This window comes from Coturnix japonica, chromosome 5 (assembly GCF_054131305.1).
Source record: "Coturnix japonica strain WE chromosome 5, WE-NBRP24, whole genome shotgun sequence".
Lineage (NCBI taxonomy): Eukaryota > Metazoa > Chordata > Aves > Galliformes > Phasianidae > Coturnix > Coturnix japonica.
This window is the reverse complement of record NC_140667.1, coordinates 26,986,353-27,013,894: the sequence shown is the minus strand read 5'-3', so window position 1 is coordinate 27,013,894 and position 27,542 is coordinate 26,986,353. Positions and strand designations below refer to the sequence as shown.

At 46.8% G+C, this 27,542-nt stretch overlaps 1 protein-coding gene and 1 long non-coding RNA gene across 2 annotated transcripts in view; one reads left to right on the top strand and one right to left on the bottom strand.

Annotated features, from left to right (window-relative positions):
* Positions 1-607: 607 nt before the first annotated feature.
* On the top strand, positions 608-27,542 carry TTC9 (tetratricopeptide repeat domain 9). Its single transcript, XM_015864645.3, has 3 exons — positions 608-1,576; positions 22,683-22,865; positions 26,717-27,542. The coding sequence occupies exons 1-3, from the start codon at positions 1,207-1,209 to the stop codon at positions 26,794-26,796; spliced, it is 633 nt and encodes a 210-aa protein (XP_015720131.1). The 5' UTR covers positions 608-1,206; the 3' UTR covers positions 26,797-27,542.
* LOC107314884 (uncharacterized) overlaps positions 11,421-27,542 on the bottom strand; it is a 43,375-nt gene continuing 27,253 nt past the window's right edge. Inside the window, exons 4-8 of the long non-coding RNA XR_014946620.1 lie at positions 19,129-19,213; positions 18,351-18,442; positions 16,107-16,249; positions 13,412-13,537; positions 11,421-11,517 (exon numbers count right to left, since the gene is read on the bottom strand). This is a non-coding gene — a long non-coding RNA (uncharacterized LOC107314884). The remainder of the gene's footprint in view (positions 11,518-13,411; positions 13,538-16,106; positions 16,250-18,350; positions 18,443-19,128; positions 19,214-27,542) is intronic.

Sequence of the window (27,542 nt, the reverse complement as noted above, 5' to 3'; positions counted from 1 at the left end):
TGTTTGGTACAGGGTACCTGAGATCACTGAGCATCTGTTTGCAGGAAACGAGGCTTTACGGGGACAGGTCTGCTGGGTCACCTGTGAATCAGAGCACATGAAATCAGCTAATTGTGGCTGAGTATCTTATCTCTAATTATCAAAATAATGCTTTTACCACAGGTACGGTGCCACCCGCTTCTCTGTGACGCTCCCCAACATGTCCGCACTCAAAGCTGAAGCCATGGCTGTAGTGATGCCCACAGGCCTGGAGCAGCCCCACAGCACCAGGCCTCAAGCACTGCCCGCTCAGGAGTCACCCAGCCACAATCTGCACACCCACATGCACCCCCAGCATGGGGCTGTTCTCTGGTGCCATGCCACAAGGCCACATGTATCTCACACGGAGAACTGGGCCTCCATTTTGAAGCTTCCTTGCGGTTGCAGAGCTCGAGCACACGGCCCCACGCCTGCACCTCCTACATGGGAGGGTAACATGGGTGATGAAAACGCCTCTCTGTGTTTTCATCCACCTTCTGCTTTTACAGCATGCAGGGTGACCCACAAAGCACCCTGGAGCCATGGTGCACCCACAGCACACGGACCCACCTGAGCTGTGTGTGTCTGGTGCTGATGTGATGCTCTCACTGCGTGTGTGTGGGGCACTCCCACAGATCCCCAAACCCGGCAGTGTCCTGCCTGTCACTGGGCATACACACATTTGTCAAAAAAATGTGAAAATCCGACTCGGGAAAATTGAAGCCCCCCCGAGGGGCGGGTGCCGGGGGCTGCGGAGCCGCCGGGCCACGGCTTCGGTGCCCTCATGAAGGCGCAGCCACCTGCTGCCCGGCGGCACGCAGCGAAGCGAGGGCGGCGGGACGGGAACGGCGAGAGCGGTGGGGATGGGGATGAGAAGGGGACGGGAGGGCGAGGCGGCTCCCGGGCTGCAGAGGGGCGAGTAGAGCCGGGGCCGCGGTGAGGCCCCGAGCCGCGCGGGGCTGTCCGGGGGGCGGCCGTGCCCGCTGCGGGCGGCCGGAGGCGGGGGCGGGCGGGGGCGGGCGCCCCGTGGGCGCGGGGAGGAGGAGGAGGAGCGGCGGCCGCCGGAGGATGGGAGCGAGCGGCGGAGCCGGGCAGCGGCGCGGGGGCACGGGCGGCGGCGGCGGCGGCTCGGCGGGCGCCGCGGCATCGCCCGCGTAGGGCGGCGCGGGAGGCGGCGGCGCCGCGGCCATGGAGAGGGCGAGCCCGGCGGCGGGGAAGCTGAACGCCGGCGGCCGCGGGGCGGGCGATGGGCACGGGCACGGCCCCGCGGGGGGCAGCCAGCAGCCGCGGGCGGCGGCGGCGGCGGGCGGCGCGGAGCCGGGCGAGCTGATCGGGCGGGCGCTGGATTTCAAGAGCGAAGGGGCGCAGTGCTACAAGGACAAGAAATTCCGGGAGGCCATCGGCAAGTACCACCGCGCCCTGCTGGAGCTCAAGGCGCTGCTGCTGAGCCGGGAGCCGGGCGGGCAGCGCCCTGCCAACGCCGCCGCGGGCGGGCTGAGCGAGGAGCAGCGGCAGGCGGTGGAGGCCATCGAGGTCGACTGCTACAACAGCCTGGCAGGTCAGATGGCCGCGGGGCGCCGGGACCCCCGGCCGCGCGTCCCTTCCCCCGCGTCGTGCCCCCACCCCACAGCGCTTTTAGTTCCGCACCCGGGCGCTGCTCGCGGTCCTTCCCCCCGTTTCCCGGCCCTCCCGGTGCTGCCGCAGGCCCCAGCGGTGCGAAAGCGGCGCCCGGAGCGCGGAGCCGTGCCGCTGCCCCGCAGCCACGGGCGTCCTGCGGTCCGGTGCCCCCGCCGCAACGTAAAGCCGGTCCTGTAAGCGGCGGCACGGCGGGGAGCCTCCCTCACCGCGACCGAGGCCAAGCAGGGGAAGGGGTCGGGTGCTGCTGCGGTAGCTCCGAATAGCGCCGGGTATCAAAGGCGTTTTCTGGCCCCTTCGCTATAAAAGTTGAAGGCAAATATAGCGCTGGCTTTTCGCTAGGCGCCAGTCGCAGCTGCGGCCAGCAGACGTGGGCTCATCCCTCCCATCTGCTCGGGAGAGGTGCTGCGGGAAGATGGAGGGGAGGGCCGGGGATCGGCGCACTTTGAGGTCTCGTTCTAAAGTCCCTGCCGAGGAGCTGCGCCCGAGCTGCGGGATCAGGGGTCAGTTCTGCTCCCAGGAAACACATGGATGTTTTCTTTCCGAGCCCAAAAGCATCCCTAAAACAAAAACTTGCGGCCACGTACGTAGAGGGTAGGGAAGGTTTGTAACCTCAACGAGGTGCGCAAAATGACAAAACTGATAAAGCTGTGCTGTTCTCGGAAGGATGAAGGGTCACTCACTACCCTTCATATCCTTGGGGAGAAAATGGTGAAAATCAGGACACTGGCGTGTCAGCTGTCCCCACCACCTGGCTCCTGGCTTTCTAGACACTTGGCGAGCTTTGGTTCCTGTTGTCCAGGGCTAAAAAAAGAGGCAGAATAAAGCAAACAGGGTTTGAAACATCGAGCCAGAACCTTCTCCTGCCTTATCCACGCCAATCTGTTACACCCAGCGTGCCTTTTGGGATGGAGCGGAAGGCAAGGCACGGTTTAGCCCCCATTTATCACATTCATAGATATTCCCCCTTCAAAAGCCTGTCGAAATCGCAGGGAGGGAGAGGCAGGTGAGATTCCAGAGTGATAGCATAATTGCACAGCTGTAATTTTGCCTCTCGCGGAATTCCTGTCCACGGGTTTATTAAAACCCACTGTATGTGGCAGGGCTGGTTGAGATGAGTGCAGTTAGTTATACAGAGCCTGTCGTACTACAAACAGTTCCGCACCGAGCATCTGTGGGTTTGCAGATGTGCTCCCAGGGACACCTCTGTAGCTGTCAGTGCTGAGGCACAGCAGGGACACGGCAGCAGGGCTGGGCTGACCCACCACCGTGGCACTTTGCTGCACTCACAAGTTGTGCTCGCTGGAGATGTGCACGGTGCCTGCAGGGTCCTCCTGCACCGTGGTCGTTGTCCATTTATTTGCTGTTTCTGGTTTCTGCAGGGAATTTCTTTCAGTGCTGATTGTATTTGATGCTGTCAGCGGTTAGCAGGCTGACGTGAGAAACCTGCTCCATCTTTAGCCTAGATTTGAACAGATTTTACCTAAATTTAACTGGTGTGAACACAAGAGGAGATGACAACAGTTAACCCTGAAGGTGCAGGCAGTGCTTTCCCTGGGGTAACGTGGCAGCAGGTCAGGGTGCCCTTTTGCTCACAGCATTATTTGTTTTCAGTAGATGGACAGCAAAGAGCAGAGAGAAGGAATTTGTCCTGGAGACACTGAGCTGGGTGTGTTGCGCTGCCTGAAGGAAGTGCCCCTGTTGGAGAGGGGAGCGTGCAGCTGAACAAACTGCAGTGCTGCTCCTCCCGGCACAGCCCCTGAGCTCCCACTTAGCAAGAGGATCTGTGAATTAGAGTCTGTAGGGAAGGAGAGGGGTGGGAGGGAGCTCCTCCAGAACTGTCATAACAGTTAGTACACCTTCCTAATAGAAACCTCACGAGGTGCAGCAGCGGGGCTGTGTGCTGTAAGGGAGTGGTGCAGTAGGAGCCAGCAGATCCGCTGCACAGTGTGCTCTGGCACCAGTGCCTGATGTTGGAGTTATTGGACGCGGGGAAGAGAGGAGACGCAGGGTGCCCTGCTTCTGAGCATTGACTGGGTGCCTCGAGCTGTTTTTAAAATAAATAAATCTGCATTGCATAGTGCAGAGAGCATAACAGCCATGCATGTTAATTCTAGAGAAGGCAGTTTTTCACTTAGCTCTGATGTGTACCCGATAGCATTAGCAGCTGTCATCTGAGTGTCCTTATTATCGAGTTCCTTCAGCACCTCCGCTTGCTCTCCAAGCTCAGCAGTTAGGAAGCCCACTTTGGTTTTGCACTGTTTTCACGCGGCCAGAACACATTCACCTGTCAGAGATGTTTTGCATGGTAAGTATAGATGTGCACACGTAATTACTTAGAGCCAGACAGAGGAGCACATCAGCTATGGTTATAATGCACTTAGCCAAATAAGGGGGTAAGAAATACACACCCAAAGGGGATTTGGGACATTCGGATGGGTGAAGGCTGTGCCCACAAACAGTACGACTGGGGTTGGTTTGTATTTTAATCTGAGTGATTACGTAAGAGCATGTGGGCCAGCGGTGAACTGTTGTCAGTGCATTTATTGCCTTGCAGAATGTGAAGTCACAGATTCACGTAGAGCACCTTCAACAGGCAGTTCTCATACTGCAGGGCAGGGCGGCTATGAGCTGGGCTGCAGGGCCAGCCCCAAGAGCTTCACCTGAAAGAGACTCACCCCTCATTTGCACCACCCAGCTGAGAGCCCTTTGTTTTGGCCTATGTCTGGTAAATGTTACTGGACACAAGGGCAGCAGCATGGTCAGGGCTCCCAGAAATCACTGCGGTAGGCAAAGAAAAATCCTACCAGCAATGCACAGCCTCGCAGAATGAATGCAGGGCTGTGAGGCAAACAGTCATTTCTTTATGACTCACTGACGGTCTCTGACCTTGAGGAAGTCACTTGACCTCCTTTTGCTTCTCTCAGCCCATTTGAAAAATAAAGAACAGGAGCCACAGTCCAGTCCTGGTGGTGCATTCAACCGAGTTTTCCCAAGTCAGTGGTTTGTATTCTTTGAAAATAAAAATGAATGTAGGAACAATGCCTGCAGAAAAACAAGCTGGCCAAATACCACTCATGTCCTGGTCTCCTTTCCACTCATATAACATCTTGTGCGTAGTCAAAACTAAAATGCCTTTTGAACCACAAGTAGGTAGGGAGCATCTACCTGCTACAAATGCAACCGCTATCCCCATCGAATGCAACAAGAATTTATTCCAGCATTACTGCCCAAAGGTTTCAAAGGATCAGCCCAAAAGAATCTCTGCAGAGAGGTGTTAAGTTCCTGTCCTTCTAAAGCAGCAAAATGCACAGAGTAAGCGTAGTTTTAAGCTTTGTCGTGAGGGAACATTGCAGTGTGATAAGCAAACCTCTGTTGGTTTTCCCAAGCACGCAGAAACACTGGAGCTAATCTTGGCAGGAAAAGCAGAACCAGAGACAGAATGAAGGACGAGGAGTGATGCTGGGAGATGTGAATGTTCCATTCTGCCTCTCTGCACTGACCAGTTGTATTAGCCTCACCAAACTTTCATTCTTTGAGTCTCAGTGTATACATCCGCATTGATGACCTCTTGGGAGTGCTGGAATGCTTTGTGAATTACATGAATGTCAATTAAATGTAATGTGTTCATCTCCATTTAAGTACGCTTATTTTAGTAAAGGAGTCCAGCCAAGAGGGCACACGTACCTGCAGACTGTTACAAAGCATAACCATCCAAGCTGGGTCTCAGCCTGGACAGCAAGTACAGCCTTCAGAGAGTAGGCCCTTTGAGACAAGGGGCCTTAATCTAAGTGAAAATACTACTATGTATGAGAAAAGATGCGCCGCACTGACCACTCACTATGTCTCCTCAAAAGGAACCTCTACTAAAATTCCACCCCAGTATATAGCAACTAACAAGTACAGACTCTACCAGGGCACATTGCTGTGGGTGTTAAAGCAGCCTTGGATTGTTGCTTGATGTGAAGTTTTTTTTTTACATGCTGCATCATCAACAACAAAAAAGCTTGGTAAGGATTCCATGCAGTGGGAAAAAGAGAGAGCAGCAAATGTGAGCAGGATGTGGCTGCTTTTTCACTGAGGTGGGAGTTTCCTGACTCTTTTAGTTTAGATGCATTTGCCCAACCAGAGCGATGGGAATGGCTGTTGTACAGGCCTGGCACAGTCCTTGTTTTACAAAGGTGCAGTCAAAGCAGAGAATGAATACAAGTGACTGAGGCATTGTAGTGATAGGCCCAAAGCCCAACATGTATTTAAATAAGTGGGATTTTAAGCCATTGCCATGAATTATTCTATACAAATCCTGTGCATTTACCTGTTCGCTTTTACTTTGGAGAACAAACTTCTCCCTGCTCAGGCACTGTGAGGGTGAGATGGGAAGTGCTCTCCAGTTTAAATATATCTGACAGCACCTCTCTTGCTGAGGCAGGAAACGTGTTTTTCTCTCTTTACATCACTCTTCTTCCCAAGCTTTTTCAAAACTTGAGGCTGTGGTGGTGGCAGGTGTTCTTGTAGCTGCTTCTACCAGATGCCCAGTTGTCTTGTTCCTGCTGATCTCATCCCAATGTGCTGCTAAGGTGCAGAGCCCTTTGCCAGGCTGCCCTGAGGAGCTGCAGTTCTGGTGAGCTGAGATGTGTCCAAGTCTAACTACAGCTCACCATAGGAGGTGAAGCAGGAGGCATCAAAAAATGACACAGCTTTTTCTGGCACACAGAGCAGTGGTTAATTTGTTTACCTAAAGACTGCAGATTGTTCTCCTCCTTGAGGTGTGTGTTGATATGCTTTCTGTGAGGTCTGTAGTAGCACCTCCTCCCAGCTTTACTCCATCCTCTTCTGAAATGCTGTCCTGGAGTCCCACAGTGAGTCGCAGTGAGTCACAGCCTCTTCCTCCTCCCCACATTTCTGTCAGTGATGCTCTGGAGATGGTTCAGGTGGTTCAACAAAGCCACGTGTGAAAACCAAAGCTGGTTCTCAACCTATTGCTAAAAACATCCATGAACTCCATGGTTACCTTCTTTTATGGGAGCTGGGCCACCTTTCCATAGTTCAGCAGGTGGAGCATCCTTCTTTTCCTCCTGTTACTTGGGCTCAGACCTAGAAATTTCCAACCCAACTCCAGACTTGCTTCTCCAGTCGTTCTTCTAGAAATGCCTATCAGTTCAGCAGCACATCCCCATCAGAGTCCTGTGAGCAGAATGACCGATGCTCCAAGTAAGGAGGGCTGTCAGAGGATCTCATATTAGGATTTAAAGATAAGCTCTAATGCACACCCAATAAAAGAGATTGCTTTAAGGAAAGAAATAGCAAAAGAAAACGGTAAAAATAAAATTGGAGGTCTAAATGTTGCCAGGTCCCACTTTCTCCCTGACAATAGCATGCAAATGAAGAAACAAAACTTTAGAAAGAGGAACTACATGACAAGATTTTGGGAAAATTTACTGGCTATTTATTTTCTTCTGTGTTCTCTAACCTCACAGGTGAGAAATGGTGATATAAAAAGAATGTAGCTGTATATTATAGAATACATAAGATATAGCTGTTTGTTAATCTTGATTTCAGCTTACCTGGATAACCATACCAGTGACTAAAACTGAGGGTTAAAAAATGTTTTGAAGAAGAGTCAATATTAACTATTGTTAACTAAGAAGTTGTTACTAACAGCCGCTCAGGAATCTGTCTCCTTTTGTTCATTTCTGCACTGCATCTTGGATGGAAAACAGTAAACACAAGACATTGATAGATGAATGCAGGTAAATCTTGTGGTGGCTTGGAGCGTTTCTATTCCTTTTTTCTTTAACAAGGACAGTAGAGTCAGTGCAGTTTCTGGAAGCTTCGCTGGAATTGCTGGAGGTAGCTTCAGCTGGGGCAGGCTCACGTGAGGTGGGAGGAGGTAGGAAGGCACGTAGCTGGCCCTGCTCCTGTACACCTGCCCAGGTGGTTGTGCTGTGCTCAGCAGCTCAGGAAGGTGGGGTTGGAGCAGAGAGGTCCCACCTGAGCATAACCATTCTGAGATTACGACCGTGCTGGAAATCACCGTGAGACAACTCATGGAGTGAATTAGGCACACTCACGTTTTCTCTCCACAATAACCCATGGCAGAAGGGACAGCTGGGAGCAATGATTTTATCTGTCATAACTTGATGTGCCAGAGCTCATCTGTTATTATCCATAGGCAACAGCTAATGTCATGGTCTGTACTTCAAAATCCACTCCATTCTCCTCACTCTGAAATTCTTGACACACCATCACCCTGAGGCTTATAGGCTGGATAGTACCATCTGCTTCTCCTTGGCTTAGTCCCATGTACCCAGTTTTCCCATCGTGTCTCTCAGCTCAGGAGTCAGGGCTGCTCACGCAGTCAGTGCCCTTCCTACTTGTGTCCTTCTGCTTGCCCTCCTGGTTACAACTTTTTGACCCCACAGGCAAATTTCTGATACTTTCCAGGACCTGTCCCCATTTTGCCAGTTGAGGTTCTCTCGTCCTTTGTGTTCACAGGTTCTGCCTCACAGTGTCTTGATGCACTTGATTCCTCAGAGCTGATTTTACTTGTGGTATGTTAGTTCAGACCAGATCTTTTCTGCTTTCCTGGTTCTCTTTAAAACCCATCTCTGCTGCGACACCTTCTCCAGTACATCCATTTTCAACAGGTAAAAGCTCAGCCTTGTTAGGGCAAGTTCTTTTTCTCACCACTGCTCTGCATTCTCTTTCTTACTTTAACAGGAGCACTGTCTGTTGCGTTTCCTTGCTGCCAGTTTAGGGGGCTGTCATGAAGATTGTTCTGCATCAATGACAGCAGCACCTCCTTTCATATCGGAGTGGCAGCAGCAAAACTCTGCTAATCTAGCCGTCGATCTAGTTTCCTAGGAGCTGCTGGAAAGGAGCAGCTGGGTCAGCCAGCAAAGAGCCACCAAACTAGTTTTCATCAGATTTTGATTCTGAAGCTCCTGTGATGCCCTGATTACAACTGTCAGTTTTCATGCCCCTGGTGTTAAGCTGGCCTGGCCACATCAGAGTCTAAATGGTTTGTTTCCTACTTGAGGAAATTCAAGTGAGGTATCTACCTTGCCAGAAGTCATTTTGTTCTGTAAAGCAAGAGGGACGAATTCCCTCTTGGTGGAACCTAATCATGCAGTGGTGGAGATTCGCTACCTGCCTCATGCATCTTTAAGGCTTAGCTTGACGTGCATGGCCTGATTTCAGCTCAGCTCAGCTCAATACATTTATCTTAGGCTTGAAAGACTGTTTTCGACTCTGAGCAGCAGAATTGTTTGCTGCTACCTGAAGCAGATGGAGGGGAAAGCAGAAAATAAGTGCTAGTACATCCTTGTCCTGCACACTCCCCAGTCTGGTGTGTGGGAGAAGAAATTTACTCCTGAAAGCAAATTCAAGGCAGAGGAGGTGTCTGGACTTGAAAATTTATGTTAGACCCTTAACGCTTCCTTTGGCTATTCCTGGGCTGGTGTGACTAACCAACATCTACCTCCAGTGTGCTGCACTATCCCTACAGTCACCATCTAACCCACTAATTCACCCTGACAGGAAAAGCATCTTCATGAAATACAGAACAATCTTTCAGCCAACTGCAAAGAAGCTGTGAGAGTTAGCATTCTTCTCCCCCACTCCTGCTCCCTCTCTGGGAGTGGACAGGAAGACCTGTGTTTCTTTCATTCTTTGAGGTAATAGGTGGGCTCCTTGTAATAGCTGTAGTCTCTCTCAAACATGAGCTACTTGGGGAGGCCATCAGTTAATATTGCAAAAGCAGAAGCGTGAAGAAAGGAGTCTGTTACTGTAGGATAATTGACATAAGTCAGCACTAGTTATACCTATTGCTCTGCCACAGCACCTTTTTTTGGTCGCTTATTTCCAGATGAATAAATGAGATCCTCCATCCCATGCCTCTAGCGACGATTCTCTCATCAAACAGCACGGTGCAGAGTTAAGCCTCAACAACTTCTTCAGTCCCCATATTTTTTTTAATGCTAGCATAATTCAAATCCCAGATTACCAGCCTCTTAAATGATTTGCAGTGATTAATTGCTCAAGACGCAGTAGTGCATTCATGTTGCAAAGAAACCAGAGCAGCATAAGATCCTCACCTACTCTGGAAGCACAAAGAAAATACACTCCTTTTCCTTTATACATTCCCTGTCTATTGTGATGGGGGCTCAGACTGTGGCAGATCAGGAGCTTTGCTCATGGGGTGGAGGGTAAATTAAATTAATAGATGAATGCAAAGTAAATTTTTAAATTCAGGGCTGATTAACTTGAAGCACGGTGCCAGAAGGTATCATGGAGTTAAAGAACCGAATAAGGTTGGAAAAGAAGGCTGAGACACAGAACTAATCAGAACATGCGATGCTGTATTAGATAGGCGAAAAACTGTAAAGCAAATATTACATTTTCATGCTTGATAACCACTGCTAACTGGTTGGGATTTATGAATAAACCCCTGAGATTTTAATTTCCCTTTCCATGTCTGTGTCACATAAATGACTCAGTCGTCCTGTGACCAGCCAGCATATTCACATCCTTTTCCTCTTGGGCTGTTTCCACCTCACGAGCTCACAAATTCAAGCATAAATTCTTGCCTCGAGTCCAAAGAGCACAATTTTAAGTTTTACATTACCAGTCTCCATCCCAAATAAATTTAACACCATCCACTGGGTCATGTAGGTCTTTTTATACAACATCATCATCCTTTTTACTATACATTCTGACTTCACAGTGTGAGTAGAGCACTCCTACAAAAGCACTAAGGCTCAATAATGAAATGACTTCCTGAGACATTCCACTAGCAATCTCTATTAGTAGACATATACACATGTGAGCAGAACCCACTTCAACTTGGTTAGCCATCATATGGTTCTCAGTATATCCTCGTGTCCCCTAGTGTAAGCAAAAGGGTACACGGTCAGGACAGAGAACTGACTGGCCTGGCCTTGTACAGTGATTCCTGTGTTGCTGGTGTCTGAAAACAAGCTCCTTACTTGGGGTGGAAGTTCCGCTCCATACAGTTCTGATCAGACACACTCTACCTACTCTATTCTTCCACTGCCAGCCATGTGCTGCTCAGACATGGATTATGAAAAGCTTGGGAACAATCTGGGATCTTTACCTGAAGCACTTTGCTACAACTTATATTAAAGAGCAGGCATCTGATTAGAACACCAGCCAGTGCTCCCGCACAGTTCAAACCCTGGCTTTCTCAGGAAAATAATGCACTGAATCATCACTCTAGTCTTTAGTTTATTTGTTTTCAGCCTGATTTCCAAAGGAAATGAGTCATAAGCAGGCATGTTTGCCGTGGTTGGCCTGTCAGACCCCTCTCAATAACTTTCCAACCTGTCGCCTATCCGGATTTGATGGAGCGGCAGTTATCTCAAATGCACTACGTTTACGTACAGTACAAACAGAGGGCAAGAAAGAGATGAGGACACTAGAGGCCCAACCACACAGAGAGGTGAAGCTTCACCTCAGCTTGCACTGGCAGGCAGAGCCCAGCCAGGTGGCACAGCCCAACAGAGCCAGCTGTGCTCACAAACCACTTTTCTTTGTACATTTGTTCTCTGCAATTTTAAGGAAAACAAAGTTTTCAGAGCTTTGATTTTTACCTCTCGTTCTTCAGTTTGTTAGAAAACAGTCGACTTGCGCGTCCTCTGCCTCTGATTGTGCCCCTTCTTGTTCTCTCCATCCCTCCCACAGAGGCCATAAAGGCTGCTTTCTGTTTCAGAACCTCATTAAAATGCAAAGGCTTTGGGCTATGCATGTGATTGGGCTGTTATTTTAATGAAGGAAATGTGCCTCCCCATTCAACCTCTCCTTGCCAGTAAGGTTTCTCAGCTAGGGATCTCAGGAGGGATCGAACTGAAAAAAGAAGGCAAAAAAAAGCATTTTAGTCTCTATCAATTGTATGAAGGCTGCTCCAAAAGTAATACCTCCTGTTTTATTATGTTCGCCTGGGATGTCAGAGGTGGACATTGGTGGTACGGCAGTAGAGGTTGAACCCACCCTCTGGTATTCTATTACATGTTGTTACTGTGTGACAGATGGCAGCAGAGGGGCAGTCTGACAAAATAGCAACTGACATGGAATCACAGATAAAGCAAAGGTGTGTCAGCAAGTTCCCCCGTGCAGAAAAAAAATGGCACCCACTGCCATTCATTGATGCTTTCTGAACATTTATGGAAACCAAACAGTGAATGTGAGCACTGGTGCGTTTCAGCAGTGGCGACAGCAGAAGATAAGACACGTTCCGGATGGCCATTCACAGCTGTCACACCATGAAGTAAAGAGTGTCTCAATCAGCTCATCTACATGAATTGGCAGATTGTGGTCAGAGAACTGTGTACAGAACTGAATGCTTCAATGCATTGGAAATGGTGCTGACAGCACTGGAATATCTCAAGGTTTGCACCAGGTGGATCCCACAAATGCTCACATAAGAACAGAAACATTTTCCTAGCCATGATGCCATCATAGCAGCTGTGAAACAATGGCTCACTCCAGTGATGAAGATTTTTATGAGCACAGCATGCAGCTTCTTGTCCATCACTAGCAAAAATTCGTAGGTAACAGCAGTGACTATGCTGAAAAATAGTGTTTCGTAGCTAAGAATTTACTTTATCAGCATTATTGTGCTCTCTGTATCAGTTGTAGTTTCCAAGGAAATAATTAGGAGGCATTAATATCAGAGTGGCCTGCATACATGGTCTGAAGGCAAAAAGGCAGTGGCCTCAGACAGCCTGCTTCCAGCCCTTCCTTAGCAGATTCTGCAGTTGTCTGTTTCCCCGTGTCCTGGGAGGTAAGGTGAGCTGTGTCTCAGCACCGCAGGGCACAGCACACAGGTGTTGTGCAGCCACATTTCCCAGCCCTGCTATGGCACAGGATGGAGCATTAGCTCTCAGCCCAAATTAAACGTGCCACAGTAAGCTGAGCCTGAGGCAGTTGCGGCATACGCAATTGTCAGCAACCTCATTTGAGAACCTTCAAGCTGCACCAGCTGCATTTCACACCCCTGCTGTCAGCTGTTTATTCAGCAAACCACACCTAGCAAAGGAGGCTTTCCCATGCAGCAAAGAAGGCACCTTGAGATCTATCAATCCCTCCATAGATTCTCCATACTTAAAGAAATACCCTCCTTGCCTCAGTGGGGTTTACAAAAGCCCCTTTCTACTAAGGTCTTAATTTCATTATGTAGTAGTTCTTGTAGTTTACTCTGTTAAGAGTCATAAAACATTTGATTGCACATGTTAGAGCCGGACAGCTGTTGAACTCCAGGCACTCACCAGATGGTTGTTACCATCTGATATTGCTGATATCTGATAAAATCGTGTGTACTTTTCCCTTCTGAAAACAACCCAAGAGACCAGATTCCTCCAGTGGGAGGCAATATCAATAGAAGGCCAAAGGAGGAAAGGATATGAAGTGAAGACCACACAGCAGTTGAGAGTGTAAAGCAATGCAAGGTGAAATACATGGAAAAACAAACAAGGAAGGAGTGGTGAAATAAATAGCAACTTGAACAGCAAAACTGAAGGTCAAACATATCTAAACTCATGTTGACTGAACTAGACTGTACTAGATGAGTCCTGATTCTAAAAGATACAGACAGGCCAAGGATTACTAGATAAATGTAAAGTCAGAGCGAAGGAAACCTCCAGGGAATGTAACCTGGCAGATCAACAATAAATGCCTTGGCAAAAACAAACAAGGGATTCCCATCTCTCCTCATGTGGCTGCTGGAGGAGGAAGTACTTACAGATATTATAGAATGAAGTGATCTAGGCATTAATAGCTGACTGAAGCTCTTGTCTAGGTATCAAAAGCTCATTGAAGTTCTTGTCCCACCAGTGGTTTTCTGGGATCTTGCTCCTACATCTCCTGGCTGGGAAAATCAAAGGCACAGAGATTAGAAGATGCAATATGAAGATGATCTCTGTTTTGGTTGAATAAAGATTTGCTGATTGACAACTGGGCATAGATTTTGAGTGCTTCAGAAAGCATTCCTTGTTTGCCTGACATCTAGGTGTTAACTGCTACCAGCTAAGAATTTTCAGTAAATCTTAGGTGTTAATTTGAAGGACCAGTAACTACAGGAACAGGTAGGTCCAAATACTCCTCTCAAAACAGAAGGTATGAGGATCAGATGTCATTCACACCTGCTGTTACTAAGTGCTAATGTATTCAGAAGTCTAGCTTGGAGGGTGTCACAGCAACCTCCTTCCATAGAACCTCTGAATGAGTGGGCTGTCACTGGGAGAACCAAGTTTGTGCTCCAATTGTGACAGCACAATCAGTAACTGGATTGCAGACAGAAATCCAGACTCAAGCACAGTGCAGGGGTACAGGTGATGCATGTTCCAGGTAACTTTTATACAAACTGTTCTTACACACTGTCAAAGCTAAGATCCTTCACAACTTCTCTGAGCAGTCTACTACAGTGTTTATCTTCCCAGTATTAGGAAGTTCTTCCCAGTCAGAATCTTTCCTGCTAAAATTTAAGCTCTCTTCTTACTTTATGAATACAAGAACTGATTGTATCGTGATTATAACCTGCTTCACATGACAGAGCTTTTTTCTCTTTACACATGTGAGCATTGTAAGGCTGTTTTCCTTCAATGTCTCCTTTAAGGCTTGTACTCTGTCTCTTCTGTACCAGTTGTTATTGCTGGTGTTCCCCTGCAGTTTATATCCACATTTTTTTGCAAGATTGTTATCCAGGATTAGACATATTACTGATGTTTCTTGCAAACTTCCTTTTACACATGCTGGTGTGCATTTTTTCCTCATTAATGCTATTGCCTTGTTGACAGATGTGATGTGGGTCGCCCCTTAGATCAGTTTCTGCAGAACTGTCCTTCAGACAGCTGGTTTTCCCCATACCACTGCAGGGTGTTTTGTTTTCTGCCTAATTTTAGCACCTTTCACCAGCCCCTTCCAGACTGCATCCTGTTTTTGTTTTGACACTGCTCCAGTCTGGGGGTGCTTTGGTCTTCTAGCCCTGCCTTCCGATACACCCCAGCATCTCCTCACATCTTGGCGTTACCTGAAAATTCACAAGGTGTTCTGCGGGCTGTCATTTAGATCTTTATTGAAAATAACAAATACCATGGGATCTAGAAGAGATCAGTGCAGAACCTTACTTAATATTGCCTTCCTCTTCAATAACAAAGTTAAGTCTATTCATTTAGACCGCTCTCCTTCAATTTGCTTGAGAAAACGTCACTAGAATTTGTCATTTGACTAGTATAAAAGCCAAGATATGTAACATCCACTGTTTCTCCTTTATCTTCAAGATTGATTGCCCTATCGCAGACTGAAATTAAACTGATTTGTTCTGACAGCTCACATTAGCTGTTACTTATCTCACTGTTATCAGCCCTGTGCTTTCCAAACCCCTAGAAGGGATGGCGGTAGGTGGAGTCCTAGGGTGGGCTGCAAGCCACAAAAATCCAGATGCAACAGGCTCAGCAGCTCCTTGGAGAGCTGCTAGATGCCTTTTAGTGCATATGATGGTGGAAACATTGGCATTCTTTAGTCACTAAGGTCTCTCTTCTGAATTGTAGTAGTCCATGTTCTGGTCCTTCTCCTGGAAGAGGTAGGAAGTACTCAGGAGCAGCAGAGAACTAAAGAAGACCGTGCTCAGCAATGAAAGGAAAGCATGGTCTAGAAAGAAGAAAGGGAAGGAACAATTGGCATCTGTCTATGAGTTGAGAGTCAGGCTAAGAAGAGGAAGGCAGCTTGGATGAGGTGACTCTTTGGGCTCTCCAAACATTTGTTGATCTACAGCTCATTTAGCACGAATCCCTCTCTACTGAGAGAAACAGCCTGTCATACAGCTTGGATTTTAATTATCCACACATTTTCTTGCAAGCAGAAACATACGGGTATATTTAGGGCTTTGTGGTACCTGGAGATGAATAAGTGAGAACCATAGGCTGGAAAGTTGTATTGTCATTCTCATATTCCCTTCTCACCCCATTAAGGGTGTTCAGGAACTAGGAGTCAGCTGATCAGATTATTGCCAGACATTATCAAGCTGTCTATAATTAGTTTCTTATTGGTGAGAAGCCAGAAAATCCTCTTTGTTTGCAAGCTTGGACTATAGAGAAAAGAGAAACATTTAATGGAAGAGATTGTCTGGAAACCGTAGATTCTAATTAGCATCTCAGCCCTGTAGTGAAACCGTATGCATCATTTCTCTGAAAAAGATGCTGCTAAATATCCTCTTTGGAGGAACACTGGGTTGTATTCTTGAACAGCACAGCACACGTGGGCTTGGTGCAGATATGAATGCTTAACAACCTGCTCTGTTCTCTCAGCATAGGTTTCATATGTTCCCTCATATACTACTTCTTTCAGTGCCAGTCAGGATCAAAAGTTTAACACAGGTTAGAGATTGGGCTGTGCCATCCACATGTTACTTCTGCAGCTTCACCTTCAAGATCACTTACTTTGATTTCAGAGAAGTTTAAGTCAAAGTAATCCAACAATCCAGATCAGTCTAGATCTTACTGGGCTGCATGCTGAAATCACAGTAGCTTCATTCCAAGGTTACTGTCAATCTCAGATAACCCTTTACATTTTCAGCATCATCCTACAAAAGACATGTTATCCAATATTAGAATTTAGTTGTAATCTGAATTACTAACACATGGCTGAAAATTTCAATGTCATTTAGTAACAGTATCCTCTTTAATTCCTCCAGTGGACACGATACAGCCCATGTGCTTTTATGAACAATGGTTACACAGACCGCCATGCACAAAGATGGATACATCCAACAGTGGTATGAATAGAAGATTGCTGTCTATTCCAAAACATTCTTGTTTCTTTTTTGATCTTATTTTTCTCTAGTTATGTTCCAATATTCTTTCTTCTTAAGCACAAATCAAACCAAGACTTATCACTGTCATGTTTTTTCTGAGGAAGAGCACCCCCATGAAAGATGCTGAGCCTTCTCAAGTAAGAGAAGTATTATGAGTCTCTCATAGTCTTCCCTATTTGAGTTCTATATGCAACAGGCAGACAAAACCTGTTCAACGATACATCCAAGGTCTTAATCATGTCAGAATAAAACCCTGAAGTGATTATATCAAAGCATCAACCGCACATTGTCTAAAAGAGAACAAGAATATGTTCCATCACTCTGTGATTTAAACAGATTTTAAGTGAGTTGTTGGCTGCTATACTTAGGGTGAGATCATGTCAGAAAGTAAAGCATTTTGCAGACTTTAATCATGGTTATTTCTGGGAATGACACTGTGAGTTTGTGAAATACACATTGAGTTTGTAGTGGTTGGAGTACCTAGCACTTGCTAAGAAGTAATAATCCACGCTTAGGCTGTTAAACTCCAGTGGTAGAATCAAGAATAAATGCAGTAAAGAAATATCCACATCAGGCTTGAGCAGTAATGGGTTTAGTAGCTACTTCTCTCTGCTCTGCAGCCAGCCCAGTTGGTACACACTGGCTTGGTTTTTTGGTCCATTCTGAACCAGCAGATGTTGCAGAACAGTTGTTTGTCCTGCTTGTCCTTCATCGAAAACTCAAAGAGAACAAAAATGGACTCACTGGGGTTTTTTATTTGTTTGCTTGTTTTTTGGAAGTCAAATCTTGGTTTTTAGTCTAAGGAGTAGAAAACAAGTTATTTGGATTCAGACTCTCGTATGGGTGTCTGAGAATGGTTTGGCCACAGGGCGAACTATTAGCTCTTGCACAGGACACCTGCTCTTGTCTCTAGAGGATATTTGCAAAGGCCAGCTTTCAGGCATTGCAGATCAGTATTCCTCAGTGAGGACAGTGAACAGAAAAAGATGATTCAGAGCAAGAATGCAAAGGTGGGTAATTTGTCTGCTAGAGGACCTGCTGTCATGCAGGGAGACTAGTCACCTGTGCTTGAATTACAGCTATGTACATGCTCCTCCTGGTACTCAGGCTGGGTTGTTCTGTGACTTTATGTCCTCAGCACCTTGTCCCAAACTTATCTCCACTTCTGAGCCCAGTCTTTGCCTCCTCAGCAGAATTCACTTACTCATACACCCCTTCCTGCACCCCCACAGTTCTCCCCCCTCACAGCTCTCAGCCCGTCTCTTTGCCTTGCCAGCATCAGTCTCTCTGTCTTTATCATAAGACAGTTTATCTCTGCTTTATTTCCAGTTTCTGCAATTCTTTCTTCTCATTACCAGTGAGCTAATAAGAGATGTCTCCTATTCTCTTAAGTTCCCACATCCCTTCTGTTTCCTAGAGTGGATTATGTCCAATTTAGACAAAATATTAAAAATTTAGGTACCAAAATCTAAGGCACCTCTGCCTGAGTACAATACAACCATACTCTATTGGTTTTATTTTCAGAAGGTTATTGGTTGGCCAGCTCCATAATACCCCAGGGATAACAGAAGGCACCTGCTTGACACAAATGATATCTGCCAGATTTCAGATTGCAAAGCCAAATGATGAGAGGACATGAGGCAAATCCAAAGAGACAGTCAGCAGAGACCTTTAACAAGGGGAAAATAAGATGTGTTTCTCTAATCTGCTTTTCAAAAATACCTGAACAGTTTTGGCTGACATTTCCCAAAAGCAGACATTACATATGGAATATTTTAGAACAAAAACTTACAAGAGCAACAAAGTTATAAGCAGGTGATTCACATCTACGATGGAAGCAAAGCAAACTAAAGCAATAGCATCAGCTTACCTGGGTGACAGCAAACTGCAGACAGGGCTGGACTTTGTGAAATATGAATTGAAAGCCGAGGCATTCCTTAAGGGCCAAATCATTTTCATCCCCTGGAAAAGGTGCAAATTCCTGTTTTGAGTAACATAACAGCACTGAGCTGAAAGAGGATGCCACAGGGTAGGGATCTGCTAATGGCCTGCACAGTAATTTGGCTTACTTTTCCATAACATGGATAGGTTTTGAGCCTTGCCTGCAGTAGGAATTTGGCCACTGGGATAAAACTGGCTGGGAGAATGCTCTGGCATGCAGACTTACCCGTTGGCAAAACTTTCCAGGTACACAAGGCTTTTCATATTGTTGTTCAAAATCTCCATGTTAAAACCCATACATCTCACTTGCAGCCTTAGTACTTGACTCAGCCAAAATTCGAAGTCAAAAGCTGGGGCCAAATGGAGCTATTTGTATAACCTGCAGTGGTTTGCAAGTAGGAGAGGTTTCTCTGATGACATGCTAACCAACAGCATTTTGTGTTGAACTTCACTTTGAGGGCTCAGAGAACAGCTATAAAGCGATGAAAACTGAGAAAAGCTTTGTTTGGTTTTGTTGTACCAAGCAACTCCAGACTCTTCGTTATGCAGGCTATTAAAGAGGAGATGGAATGATTTTATCAGTTTCAGTGTATTGATGCAAGGAGCAAACACAAGCTGTTCAGGGTAGCAGACAAAGGTGTAACAGAAATCAGTTACTAGGAGTTGAAGCTAAACAACCCCCTGCCATGGACAGGGCTGTCACTCACCAGCTCAGGCTGTCCAGGATCCCATCCAGCCTGGCCTTGCACACCTCCAGCTTCTCTGAGCAGCCTGTTCCAGTGCTTTGACACACTGAGGGGAAAAAAAAATCCTCATAATATCTCAGCTAAAACTCCTTATTTTAGTTTAAAATAGTTTCTCCCTGTCCTATCACTATCAGGCCATGTACAAGTCGGTCTCCCTCCCACTTATAAGCTGTCTTCAAGTACTGGAACATCATAACAAGGTCTCTCTGCAGCCTTCTCCAGGCTGAACAATCCCAACTGCCTCAGCCTGCCTTTGTAGGAGAGGCGCTCCATGACCATATTTGCAGCCCTCCACCAGACTCGATCCAACAGCTCCACACCTCTCTTGTGCTGGGGCCCCACACCTGGACATGGTACTCCTCCAACTGGGGCCTCATAAAGACAGAACAGAGGGGGATTACCCCCTCCTTTACCCTATGGTGACTACACTGTTAACCTTCTGGGCTGCAAGCACATACTGCTGGTTTGCATTGCGTTTTTCATCCATCAGAACCCCTAAGTCCTTCCACATAAGGTTGCTCTCAAGGAGTTCTTCTCCCAGACCCACGCTGAGGTGAAGTGAAACATCCTAATTTCTGAGCTGTGAGTTCAACCAATGCTGCTTTACAGTGATGAGACCCACAGAAACTGAGTGACTACAACTGTAGGTTTGCATCTGCCTGTGAAGGGCACCTTTTGAATTGCCAGATTGCTATTAGAGGTGGTGCTGTGTGGGGCTGAGCCCATTCACTTTCAGGAAGGATCCAGATAAACCTGTCTTGATGCGTGAGCTCTGTTCCTCAGAAGGATTCACTGGGGGGCCTATTAAGAACAGAGAAGGAGAGCGAAGATGTGTTTTTATGTGGTAAACAAACACTTCTAGCCAGAAATGCACATGTCTGTTTGGGAAGATGACATTTCAAAACAATTCCCCCCTGACTGAATGATGCAGGAATACAAAGGTGCCACGTCTCTTCCATTTTTGAAAGCCGAATTACTAACAGACTCAATATTTGCATTGAATCACAATCCATTAAGGTCATTCCAGTGCACAAGAGCTAAAAGCACGCACCTCTAAATATTTATAAGCGAGGTTCTCCCTCCAGGTTCATTTACAACAGCCACTTCCAACGTTGGTGCTCCAAATGGCCATCTCCTGCAGCATAACTGTTTCCTGCACATCCATCTGCTCATTTTGTTCCGATAAACACGCATCTCTCCTGCTAGCCATGTGGTAATGACTTTTCCCAGCCATATGCATAGTTACTAACGCTGCCTTGCAGAATCTTTACTGTGAACACGAGCCACAGAAAGAACCCAGCTAGATCTCTGGAAGTACATTTCAGCTTATCAATTAGCAGGATTTAGAATAGTTTTCTTTTAAACTAATCCACAAAGCAAGTCCAATACAGAATTACTGAGTTAATATGCATTGTCCATCTGCCTGTCACCTTCAGAGTAACTTCTATGACAATAGCTGGAAATACCAAGTAGTAAACAGCCAGAAATCCCCCATCTAGTTGCTCTGCAAGGCAGTTTCCCAGGACATGAAAGATTGGATTGGTGTGCAGAGAGCTGCTGCCACTGCTGTATGTGCTACCTGGGCAGCAGACTAACAAAGCAATCCAGTTTCCAGGGCTGTGAAGCCAGCAGGAAATTTACACTCTCTTTTCTTTTTTTCTTTTTTAATAGCTTTAAAAAAAAATAAAAAATAAAAAAATAAAGAAAAACAGAGCACAGTCATTTCAAGCTCCATTAGAAACAGAGTGAGAAAACTCAACATTTGACAAATAGGAAGGGACAAATTCTGGATGAGGAAATGCTACCAAGCTTTTAGAGATGTATGGGTTTTTCTTTCTTAACTAGCAATCATTAGGAAGCAGTCAGATGCCTTTCTAGTATCTATGCACTTCCACGTCAGGGCTGCTAAAATACATTGAAAGTCCATCACTAAAGCAAATGGGACAAAGATCTGATTAGTAAATAACGTGCCACTCGGCCAAACAGACCAGCAGTGGGACAAGTTTAGCACTCCTCACTCAGTGCATCTGTACCATAGATTCTCTACAGGCCAAAGGCTGTTTATAATCATTTCCAGTTATCTATTTGAACTTCAAACATATACTTGGGTTAGAAGCGCATTCCATCCACATTAACTGAAGATAGGCTCAGACTAATCTAGGTTGCAAAGAATCTCTGGAGATCGTCTAGGCCACTCTCCTGTCCATGGAATATGAAGTGTGTTACAGAGAAGGTGCAGGGCTTACTTAAGGGATGCAGCAGAAGGGAGATCTAGAACCGAGTCATTTTCCTGATCCAGCATTGAATTACCTCGGTCACAGTTACTACACAAAAAATGAAGTCTGGCTGTTTGTTGGTGCCACATGAACAGTGATGTCTTGGATTTCCAGGAGCAGTGAGTCTCCTTGCCAATGAGGCACTGAGTAACACCACCTGTTAGGGGAAATTTCTCCCCATGCCCTGGCACTTGACAGTGCCAACCTCTGAACTGATCCTTGCAGCAGCATCCTGCCTTCCTTCCCCTTCTCTCCTCCCCAGATCATGTCATTCCCAAACTTGCCTTGAGTTGTAGCACCAGAAGAGCTTGTGGACCGAACAGCTTTCTTCATTTCCTGTAGATCTATGGCTTCAGTGTGTCCTGTTCTCATCGGTGGTCCCCAAGACCATCTTAATGCCCAGTAAGCCAAAAGAAACCAAGCCCAGAGTGAGCGCTACAGTAAGCCCAGAGTGGCAATCAGCTCCCCCTAGCTGTGGGAAACTCGCTGTGGGGATTTTCCTCAGCTCCCTGACATTTCTACATCAGTTGCCCTTCAGCACTGAGCCCTCAGTAGGCTGTTTCCTCACTGTTGTTTACCTTTCCATTAGGAAGCCAGGAGAACTGACCTCTGGTGCTGAACCTTTTGTTACAGTACTTAGCAAAAAGCACGCAGCCTAGCACATTTTTCCTCCCATTATAATTCCAGGTGCCCCTGCTTTACTAAGTGCATTCCAACAGAGCAGGGCTCCTCATTGCTTCCTACAGAAAAAAGCTATATAGAACCTCCTGCATAAAAGACATTACATTATTAATTCTGCATCCTTGGACCATTAAGACCGATATCTAACCTAATTTAGTTCCTTTTGCTCCCTCTTATCAGATCATTATTTTTTTTACCTCCTTTTCTGTACTGTTCCAAGCCCTGTTCCTCAGCTGAGGAATGATTCTGCTCCAGGCTAAGCCAGTCACTACCACAAGATCACGTGGAGCTCTGGCTCCAGGGGGATGTTTATGTTTTCACTCTTCCCCTAAGCCCCCAGAACAAACAACCTAATCTGTCTGAAACTGCAGAAATAGAAACGCTGGTATTTAAATGGTGAACAATTGGATTTGGCAAACAATGTGTTCGACTGCACCCTTTCTGAATCACAAGTCTGAGTCACTCCCCTCACCTAGGCTACTCTTTTTGCCTGTGCAGATTGCAGGAGCAGCAATGCAGCCTAATGCTCTCTTCTCTCTCTCTCCCCATGCCCTGCAGCCTGCCTGCTCCAGGCCGAGCTGGTGAACTACGAGCGTGTCAAGGAGTACTGCCTGAAGGTGCTGCAGAAAGAAGGAGAGAACTTCAAGGCACTTTACCGGTCGGGAGTTGCGTTTTACCACCTGGGTGACTACAACAAGGCACTCTACTACTTGAAAGAGGCAAGATCCCGCCAGCCAACAGGTATGGAAAGGAGCAATGTGACTTTACATGGAAATCCTTTGCATTTCTTTTCACAAGACTTGGTCCCTATCTGACTGTATTGATTTCCACAGGGATGGGCACGACTCATTGTATCCTTAGCCTTGCTTCAAGGATTCTCCCCTGTTCAAGTATCTGCCATCCACATGTCCAAAACCAAAATAATTAATATGAGAAACATACTCATTATTTACCCAAACAGCCTAAGCTAGTTGGACCAGCCACCCATATGCCGGCCTACCTGAAATCAGAAGGGGGCAGATGGCCCCAGTGCAGAGATGGTGCTTTTATTTTTCAGTCTTGATAATGAGATAAAAAGCACACTTGTTCAAACCATTTCCATGAAGAGACTTGAAGGAAAATTAAAGGACCACAGGAAAGTCAAACAGAAGCCATGTGCAAGGGAAACCCCAGAGAGCAGCTTTTCCACTCACACCTGTGAGCACAGAGTGAAAGCTGGGTGTGGAACAGGAGTGAGTACAGTGGTGCTGGTGTGCCTTGGGCCAGAGGAAGCAACAGTGGTAGTGAGAGGTGGCTGCGTGCAGTGTCCTGGTCCTGCTGGGCTCTTGCAGCGACAGTGTCCTGAAGGAGCACTGGGATCCCACTCCCCTTCCACTTCTTGTACAGGGGCCCAGTCCCATCTGCCATGCCTGGCCCCAGGCTCTGGGCAGCCTGACAGCACAGCTGCACACCCCACACTACTGAGCAAATGTGCTTAAGAGCTCAGTTTAGCCTATTTACAGTGTGCCCTTCTGCTTTCAGCCCATGCCAGAATCAGGGAATAGGGAAGCCTGCGTAAAGAACATAGGAAAATAAGAAACTATCTTAACCTTGAGGTTCTGATAAGGCTCAGACATGAAGAAGTCTTTCTAGCTGAACCACTTTTTAAAATCTGAATTGTTGTTCTTTTTTCCCCTCTGAGAAATACTATTTATTTGGCATCTCTCATTCCTTCTTGAAGTAAAAACTAATGTATTCAACAGCAACAGCTCCAAATACCACTACTTGCTGCAGAGACATACCAGAAACTGTCCCCAAAGACCCTTAATGTATACAAAAAACAGTTCTGGCCTACAGCTCTGCATCATACTTTTCCCTTTTACCCTCAGACTGAGGCCATTGTTGCACTGTTTTATTTATTATTATTGAGAACTTGCAGGGTATTCAAGGGGAAAGAAGTGAATACATACAGTAAAAAAGGATGAGGCTGCTAGAGCAGTAGGAACCAGGTGATGCTATCAAGAAATGTTATTACGTGACCTGGAATAACTCAATGTCTCCATCTGCAAAACGTGACCATTTCTTTTGTCTGATGTTCCACCAAGGTTGCTGGTAAAGCACTTGGTTATCATTACAGCCCCCCTTTCCCTCCCCACCCTTTTCCCCTTCCCTTCTCTCTCAAATAGGACGGTTTTTGGCACAAATCATTGACTCTCTTCAGTGGGGGAATTTTAAATGGCAAAGAGGAATTAGCGAGCAGAGGGTTTTACACATCTGCCAGCATAGCAGATCCCTTATAGGTGTTCACTGTCCCCTGGGTTTGTCCTGATTTCTTGTGCTACCTCCAAAGAAAAAGATAAAAATACAAAAGCAGATTATATAAATAGTATGAGATAACCGTATAATGCTTCTTACTAAGAAATTGCTTTACATCTGTAAATCAGATGCACATCACAAGTTGAACTTTGATATAACAGACTTGGCATACACCTTACCTTCAAGCTGTGCCCAACTTCTTCCCGCCCATTTGGTCACACCATAAAGGTGACCACTGACCAGGGATGCAAAAGGACCACAGGTTGGCTGGGAACACCAGACACCCATAGTTAGTCTGCCAGCCCTACAGTACTCAGGTCATAGGGCCTGTGCACCAGGCCAGCTTCCCATGCTACACAGAAGTAGTTGGCCTTAATGCTCAGGACTCCGGGCCTGGGAGCAAAGCCCCAGGCCGCAATGCCTGCCCCAGAAGTACACAACCAGCCCTGAAGCTACAGGGAGAAACAACACAGCAAAAAGGCACAGCCTAAGAGCCAAGAGAGCCACTCCTACTGCAGCATCACCATCTTTTGGTGTGAGCCTGACCAGGCTGCCATTACCTGTCAGTACTTCCTCACTGAGAAGCACCAGAACCTTCTGCTCATTAACACTTAGTTTTGAAATACCCCTTCATACATGTGAGAGTAGCACAGCATTTTTTAAAGGAAAAGGCTCCATTTTTTTCCACAAGCAAAGTGCTACTCATTACTCCTCTCCAGTAAAGCAGTAGCCCTCAAAGGAGAAACAAAACACATCTCTACCTGCCAGCAATTTTTTTTAGCTATCTTGCAATTAGATTTGTTCCCACCCCTTGTCACCTGCATCTTATTTTGCCCCTGGCTCTCTATGTGTGTTGTAATCTCCCAGGTGATGAGGCTGTGCTGTCAGTACCTATCTACCTCCCTTACCCCTAGGCCAAAGGTACCTGGCAGCCTGCTGTTACTACTCATTGCTGAGACCCACCTCCACCTGTGCCAGGCACAGAATCCTGCAGGCTAAGGCAGGTGTGAGTTCCTAATGTGCCTTCACCTGTGCTAGGCTGGCCTCTGTGCAGCCCAATAGAGAGGATGGTTACCTGTGTCACCATCAGGTGCTAGGAGGGCAGATCAGGCAGAGTGAAGGGTGGCCAAACACTCAGGGCTACTCCCTCAGCTGAACTGCTCCACTTCTGGAGGCTGTGCAACTGAAACTACTTCTGCGTTTTTTAAAAGGCTGCTTTAAAATCAGTTAGGCTGCTTCTCCTTGCCTAACACAAGTGACAGCAGAGCTCCTTTCTTCACTAAGATTCCCTGAGTGGGACATGTAGCTAAATCACTGAATTCTATCCTCTGAACTGACTTGGGTGACGCTGATGAGCCAGCAGAAGGCTTTGCCCAGAGCCCCACCTCACCAGAGGTGGCTTGGAAGGTCACAACAGCATTGCTGCAACATGTAGAGAGCTCTGTGTAAAGAGAAGCTGAACCGTCTCCCACGGCCTCCACTTGAGCTGAGGGGCACAACAGAGGTGCCCCCCTCCCTATTTTAAAGGAAACTTTGCACCCACAACTCCTTCAGTGGGTGCAGTACCTGCACTTGCTAGCACCTGTCATGGTACCAGTAATGTGCTCATCTCTTCAGAGGCTCAAGCACTTCTCCTTTCCCTGCTGGCACAGGGCATGTTGCTGTTTGGACGAGGAAGAGATGAGATTGCTCTCTCACTGAGGGCAGAGTGGATGCAGTGTGCTTCAGATTGATTTCTGAAGCTGTAATAATTTATAATGGACAAAGCTGGCCCTGGTTGGCCTTCTGAGTACAGCTGTGAGCAAAGGACCGTTTTTAAATTAATACATAAGTGAAAACAGTTATTTTTTTATGCTTGCTTGCTTTTGATATCACACACCATTTGCTACTATGCAGATGCCAGGCTCTTGTGATAGTAAATCAACGTGACTGGAGTGACCTTGGCTGCACGAGCATGAGGTCTTTTGGAGACATGCCTGTGCAAATCAACCTGTGCCTTGAGTGAACGGCAAAACTTGTGTGCTGTATGCACTGTGCTAGTGCAACAAAATACTGTGAGGAAAAAGATGGCTTAAAACTTGCACAGGGATCTCACAGCTCTCTATGCAGATAAAACAGTGTTTCTATGCCTGTTTGGTTAGAGGGTTTGGTTCAGAGCCCCTTCCCACTGGAGCTGTTCCTCAGGCAGTGCCGGAGCCCAGAATGGGAGATGCACCACAGATGAGAGCTGTGGTGTGTCTGTCCTTCACAGGAAGTTGTAACTGCTGTAAGTGTATGTGTGTGCTCTTTCCCTGCAGATACCAATGTCATACGATATATTCAGCTGACAGAGATGAAGCTCAGCAGATGTTCCCAGAGAGAGAAAGAAGCCTTGTGAAGAAGGAGCCGCTTCAGCTGAAGTGCCCAAAGGGGAACATTTCCTTCCCAGAAGCCCATTTGGTGGATTTTCTTGTTTGCTCTGCCTCATCCCCATCTCCTCATCCACCCACTCTCCCTTGCTCTTCATTGAATCTTGGTTTTGAGAAAAGAGACTTAGACGCTGGGTATGGCTGCAGCAATTACCATTGCCAACCACAGTAATACCCCTTCCCCATGGCAGGAGAGCACAATGGCTACAGCCAGCCTTGTTCCAAGACAGTGTCACACACCTGGAGGAGACAATGTGGGGGGACCTCTCTGGTCCCGAGCTGACTGCTACTACCTGTAGGGAAGCAATCCCCAGACAACTCCTTTCTGACCAGACAAGCTGGAGACAAACAGTTTCTACTCTGAGTGATCGATGGAGCTTAGAAGAGCTAAGAAACCAAGAGACCGCTGGTGATTTCACAGGGGACAGCAAATGCCTTTTTACCATCAGCTCCCCCTGCCTGCTTCTCCAGTGTGTGCTATCAGTCTCCATTGAGAGCTCACATGCTCCCAGTACAATTCCAGTGAAACTGTTTCTAAACATCCTCTAAATGAAAGCACAGAGCACCCTACAATACCCCCAAAGCTGTCCCAGTGCCAGAGGAGAAGGTCGTGGGGTACCACAGAAGGCTGTATAGACTGTAAGTGTGGTGTACAGTATGAGGGAAAAACTGTGAAATAATTCATTAAAGGCAAATAAAAATTATTAATAGGCAA

Coding starts and splice junctions, on each gene's coding strand:
- TTC9 (XM_015864645.3), top strand. CDS start 1,207: ATGGAGAGGGCGAGCCCGGCGGCGGGGAAGCTGAACGCCGGCGGCCGC. Junction 1,577..22,682: donor CTGCTACAACAGCCTGGCAG/GTCAGATGGCCG, acceptor CATGCCCTGCAG/CCTGCCTGCTCCAGGCCGAG. Junction 22,866..26,716: donor AAGATCCCGCCAGCCAACAG/GTATGGAAAGGA, acceptor CTTTCCCTGCAG/ATACCAATGTCATACGATAT.